This window comes from Primulina tabacum, chromosome 16, assembly GCF_025594145.1.
Source record: "Primulina tabacum isolate GXHZ01 chromosome 16, ASM2559414v2, whole genome shotgun sequence".
NCBI classification, from domain to species: domain Eukaryota; kingdom Viridiplantae; phylum Streptophyta; class Magnoliopsida; order Lamiales; family Gesneriaceae; genus Primulina; species Primulina tabacum.
This window is the reverse complement of record NC_134565.1, coordinates 2713608-2719620: the sequence shown is the minus strand read 5'-3', so window position 1 is coordinate 2719620 and position 6013 is coordinate 2713608. Positions and strand designations below refer to the sequence as shown.

The 6013-nt window shown below is 38.8% G+C and overlaps 1 protein-coding gene across 1 annotated transcript; it reads right to left on the bottom strand.

The window, feature by feature from the left end:
• Positions 1-550: 550 nt before the first annotated feature.
• LOC142528610 (auxin response factor 2A-like) lies at positions 551-5713 on the bottom strand. The gene is made up of 15 exons (XM_075633674.1): positions 5317-5713; positions 5112-5227; positions 4797-4892; positions 4665-4721; positions 4417-4572; positions 4259-4343; positions 3721-3811; positions 3478-3642; positions 3069-3188; positions 2895-2970; positions 2621-2789; positions 1613-2529; positions 1353-1543; positions 1048-1240; positions 551-895 (listed from the first exon to the last, which is right to left on the bottom strand). Exons 1-14 carry the CDS (start codon positions 5405-5407, stop codon positions 1066-1068), a joined length of 2505 nt encoding a protein of 834 aa, XP_075489789.1. The 5' UTR covers positions 5408-5713; the 3' UTR covers positions 551-895; positions 1048-1065.
• Positions 5714-6013: the final 300 nt, after the last annotated feature.

Sequence of the window (6013 nt, the reverse complement as noted above, 5' to 3'; positions counted from 1 at the left end):
TTCATTGCTAGTGAGAGGAAGGTGTTGTTCCGGGAACGCTCCGCACATCAAAGAGAGTTGAGAAGACGGATCGAAAAGTAAGTGTTGCTGGCCAAACAAAGATCTGCCTGAGTGTATTCAACACTGAGGCGCCAAGGGTCTTTACTTGTGTAAGTCCATTGGTTTGCTCAGTGGTTGGAATAAGTGAACTAGATCGAATCACGTTGGAATTGTTTGTGTTCTAATTTTCGCTCTCAATTTGTACGTTAACTTCTAGCAACAGATAATGACAGGAAAACTCGACATCAATTCCTGCGGATAGAACTTATTGTTGTCTGCATTCCACCCCTTTTTCGGGCTAAACAAATTAAAGATTTGTTGTCTTGTGCTGGTTTTTCCATTTACAATTTTCACCCCACACGAGATTCTTGATTTTTTCTTCATATTACGAGTTAAATTGAGATATAACACCAGTGATTCCAGAATTACTTTTGAGATATAATATGTAAAATATCGAAAATAATGTAACTTGCAAGTATTAAATGAAATTAGGAAAATTGGAAACAGAGGATCAATGTGGAACCGCTACAAGATTCACATCATTAATATTACTCGCAAGAGGAAAGACCAAGACAGACACTGAACTCTTTGTATCACTTCTTAATTACACATCTGCTGGGAATTTGCAAATATATATTTACAAGCCGAATGGTTGAGAAACTAATGATACTTCTATCGCGTCATATACTACTTATATCAAACATAAAGCACCATATGTTGGCACCAAAACTGTATAAAAATAAAGATACTAGTCGTTTTCGTCGAAACTTCATCACATAAGCGTTTCTTTCTCCATTTGATGTCCTCAAAATTGTAACCGGTTTGATGATATTATATTCCTCCCCCCTACATATATCTGTAAGGTTGCAAAGGAATATGTCAGAAGCATGGTATAAAAATTGATGGATGAGAAAGAAACAGATCGAGGTTACTCCATGCATGAGAAAACAGGTCCCAGTGGTGATCACCCCCCTCTCCATCGTGAAAAACCCTCCAGTAGATACGTACCAGGATAGAGGTGGACAACTAGTAATTTCCCAGGTTTGACGAAGAAGTCGTGGGTATGTTCATTTCTTTAGCATCTGTTCCTTCTGCAAAAGATGAGGTTTCTTCTCCTTTAGAAATCAAGGTGCCTGGATTCATTTTCTGGACCTCCTCTTTTGTAACAATTAAGATTTTGCGAACCATTCTACAGAATTCTCTGTTTTCAACAGCAGAAACCACTGGTAAAGAGCAAACAACAGCATGGAATATAGGTACGTAAGGTGTGTTCAAAACTGCCTTAAATACATAAATTCCAAAGGAAATCTTACTCCCAGGGGTCATCTCCAACAAGCATCATATCATCCTCGTCATCAGTATACACAACAAGCCAATCACTGGTCCGAGCTTGGAGTTCACCATTAAAGTCAAACAGATTATCCAATTCACTAATCAAATCGCTATAGTTGCTGAACTTGGCAAGTTCCACAGATCTACCAAGGGCTGTCCCCTGCTTGTGAACCTAAATTCGGAAAATTTTCATTAAGAAGTGAAGGATTTTAAGAGAGAAAGAAAGTGGTTAAGCTGAAACCTTGGTACAACTCCTTGTCGAACCATGCCCTTTGCTTTCTCTGTCTCTAGATACAATATTGAAGGTTTTGAATTGCTTCTCCTGCTCATTCGTGGCAAATGGATCCACCAGTTTTCTTCCCTTTACTTGATCAGAAGATTCAATTGCAGGGGTTTGATGAACATGCTTACAATGCTGCATATGACTCGATGGTTCAATCATCGCATTGGCGTGTGGCATTGCTGTATCCAATGGCACAGAATCACTTATGAGAGAAATACCAAAAAGCTTACAGCTCCCTTCATTTAGCTTCGTGGCGTCATGCTGCTTTGAGAATAAAGATTTAGGAATCAGCTCTCTTGATTGGGATGACATTTGGAGGAATGGTGAAACAGGTGGAGGCTTCAGCCAATTCTCTTGCTGATGGTCACTTTTGGGATCATTAATTATTGAAAAGTCTCTAAAAGCACCGTATCTAACGTCCCCATGTGTCTGATAAGAAGTATCAGCACCTTGTCCATGGGTCTTCAAACTTGAATCCATCAGATTAAGTGAGAAACCACAAGGCACTGTAGACCACGTGCTCCCAGTTAAGCTAAATTTATCTTCATGCACTAATGCTACTTGCTTTGAAGTCATTTGATCACCAGGAGGCAAACAGAAATCACGTGGTGAATTAAGCACCTGAAAACCAAAACCTGATACAAGATCCGAGTGTGAGGACTCGGGTCTTCCTAAAGGTGACCACTTCTCTGGCCCACATCTTCTTGAAGCAGAGGCATCGATCTTCCCATCGTCCAATGAGGGGTTCCATGGTAGTAATGGCCTCTCAGAAGAATCTGATTCATTATTGCCTCTCAAGGTCGATAACTCTTGACCTTGGAAAACCCTTGGAAACACACCAGCAGGTGAAGGGTCTACTGTCATCTTGGATGGACCTACATTACAGAAAAAATTTAATGGAAACAAATTTCAATCACCAGTAGACCAGAAGGACGTGGCAAAATAGCCATTGCATAAGCAACACACCTTCCATAGTAAGAACAGAAGAGTCGGGGGATGAGGCTAAGACATTTGATCGCCTTTTTTGCCTGGGCACCGGAAGTGAGTTCAACGCAGGAGGAGAAAGAGCAGGTTCTATTTTCCACGGTGAAACTCTATCTGGTCGAGGAATTGTTGAAATTTCATCCCACCGCACCTTAAGCAAAATTGAGAGATGAAATGTCAAAACTGAGATAATGAAGGGACTTTTGGAAAAACAGGGGATTGAGTCACGAACTAATGATATATTGGCACTTGTTACCTTTAGGCACCTCCATTTTGATTCAACCCACCTTGTGGGCTCCGCATCTTCAATACCAACGATAGTTCCAGTAAACCTACAAAATTAATATCAGTAAAAATATATAAACTATGCCCACCGCATTCATGACAAATGTCACATATCATCATTCAAGATGCTAAAAAAACTGCCTACCTCTGCTCTGGAGCTTCTTCACCTTCGAATCTCATTTTGAATCTCATCCCTATAGAATAATTGTTTTTAACAGACTCCATGTACTGATCGAAAGGAATAATAAACTCAGCTGGGCTGGTCCTGTAATATGTACAGCAAACACATGGACAATAATTACAACTCCGAAGAGTAGAAAATATGCAACCGGCCATATTTATCGACAGCCCACTGTTTTCAACTATTCATTAAGTTATCTAGGTTTTTAATCAAAGAATTTTCGACATCTCAAATGTCATTTTGACGTCAGCAGAATCATATGCTTCCGATAACAAGGTTACTGTGTTAATTACCAACACATAAGCAGCTGATTGTACTTTCAGATGTAATTGGAAAACAACACAAAGACAAGGGGTGTAGTCAAATCACATACCTGGGCTTGTAATATACAATGAACAAGCTTTTGGTCTGAACGGCATGCCAAGCTGTCGCCAAAACACCAAGATGCATACTGTGGCTTGATATGACTGATGATGGAGCAACTCCTTGTTGTCTCAAGGCACGCCTAACTCCAACTCGCATCTCCCCATTCTCCCCTCTGAAAATTTTCCGCACTAATTTAAAAAATGCTAAATAATGATGCAGAAAGATGCATAGGAAGCTAGTAGAATCAAACCTCAAAAATATAAAAGCATCACCAGCAACAAGCCTCTTCGAACTAACAAAGACGCTCCAACCACTCTGAAGGAGGTGTCTTCGCGGTTGACCTGTTGCACAAATTCGTCAAAACCATCATCCCCACTCTCACAATAGACATGCAACGCTTCAAAAATTTACATACTTGGAAAAACTTCAAAGATACAACGTGAGGATATGAGCAATTCATCTATCTATTATGTTGCTTTTGCGCTTATTTTAGCTGTTTCTCCATAAAAACAAATAGTATCGGCTTCTAATGCATTAGTTAACTTGGTACAATATGTTTAACACGGCCATAATCAATCAGTCACTATTCTCCAGCCTTCTCTAAATGAAGATTTCTAAAAGGATTGAATCAGGAAGTAAAATATAGTCCAAGAAATAAAATACACCAAAATAAAAGATATCAAGGTATTCAACATATAACATGGTCAAACGGTCAAAGGCTGCAATTGAGACATAATTCCAAAACTTAAGCAAAGGTTACAAAATCATGTAGATAGATTCAATTTTACCTCGAAAAATATGCCTGAATCGCCACTCATTCCCATGCAAATCTTTGGCCACTAATTCTTGAGTGGGGGGTTGTCTTGACATGTCCTATTTTTAAATGAAATCAAACAATCACTATGGCCACATAAATTAAACAATTTTCAGCTTGATTAATTCTAACCAGTGAAGGAAGACATTCATCAGCATGCCGCCTCAACACCGAAAACCCGCCATGTGTGCTTGTATCTGATGCAGTAAGGGTCTTACAAAAAGAATGAACGTGAAAGTATGGTGGCGGAGGGGGTAGAGGTTCCTTCTTTACTGTATTCTCATCTTGCTGCAACACCAAGCTTCTTTAGAATTAACCCAAAAATCTCAAAATCTAAATTCAAAGAACAATACATTTACACGAACAATCGATTATCTTACCTCAGGTTCGGGCATCAAAGTAACTTGAGCATACACCTCATCAGTATCAGGTTCAGCCTAACCACACAGAAAGCCCGTAACTCAACATGAACTCATTAAAAAGGGTAAACTTCACAAAAAATTTCCAAATACCTTCAAATCTACATTAACCACTCGACAAAGGATCTTGGAAGGAAGATTGTACAACGGCATCTGCTGGTCTGCGCTCTGATTAGTCGATGCCTCCACCTATTTAAAAAAATACCCCACAAATTACATTCCGTAAACAACAAATCAGCACAAAACTACTTGCTCGTGTATCGTGAAAAGTCCGAAATCAGAAATGAGGTAAATGAAACAGTAATTAACTTAGATCAATCTAAGATGAGAAAGAAAACTGGCACTCTTACAAAATTTGATAAATGATAATGAATTACAAAACAGTAAGAAAGGATGTAAGAGGGAAACCTGTTCTATGTGACCCTGAGGAAAATAGAAAACGAGCTCGTTTTTACGAGGAACAGTTACTAAAGGACCGGCGCAGGCCTTCCACAGCTCCGTGTACAACGCCATCTCAGCATCCACTGAAGAAAACCCACAACAAACGAGAGAAAATGGAGTCCAGGGAAACCATCAAACCAAAAAAAAACTAACAGAAATCCATCACAATTACCTTCTCCGGTGCCGAGGCTCCCCATTTCCGGCCTAGAAGCACAACCATTCACCTCGCTATAGCCCTTGATCGATACTTCGGAAGCAGCCATCTCGTAAAACCACAATTTCAACTCAGATCTCACATCTTCCCATATCCAGATTCCCAGTAAGAATCACGCAAAACCCACAAAAATTCACACTGCCAGAACTACAAAACGCGCGTCCACCCCAATACAGAGAGGAATTCCACAAGAACTGAGAGGAAATCTCGGAAGAAAACTTGATGGGTATTCCTGGGTCCGCGTGCGAGTATCGGAAGCATATCTCCAGATGGAGAGCTAAATGGAATGGGACTGATAGCTAATTGGTGAGGAGAGAGAAGAAACAAAGCTTGTCGAGAAGAAGAGGAGTCCAAAACTGATGTGGACTTGGTAATATCACGTTACCATTATTTTCACTTTTCATATAAAAATTTAAAAGTAAATTGAAAATAAATCCACAATTAAAATATAAATTTATCTTAATTTTCTAGGTTTAAATTTTTTTGTTAAACTCCTAAAATACTAAAAATAACAAAATCTCTTATATTTATTACTTTTAATTGATTGATTTATCTAAACCAAAAATGATATCAAGGTCGAAGTAAAATTAGTTCAAACATACAAAATTATTATTACTGTATAATTAAATATTTGAATATGAGAATTTTTTCAAAT

What these genes read in the sequence shown, in the direction of transcription:
- LOC142528610 (XM_075633674.1), bottom strand. Translation starts at nt 5,407, where the DNA reads ATGGCTGCTTCCGAAGTATCGATCAAGGGCTATAGCGAGGTGAATGGT. An exon ending in CAAAATGGAGGTGCCTAAAG is followed by an intron (nt 2,790 to 2,894) that starts GTAACAAGTGCC and finishes ATTTTGCTTAAG; the next exon opens with GTGCGGTGGGATGAAATTTC. An exon ending in CGACAAGGAGTTGTACCAAG is followed by an intron (nt 1,544 to 1,612) that starts GTTTCAGCTTAA and finishes TTCCGAATTTAG; the next exon opens with GTTCACAAGCAGGGGACAGC.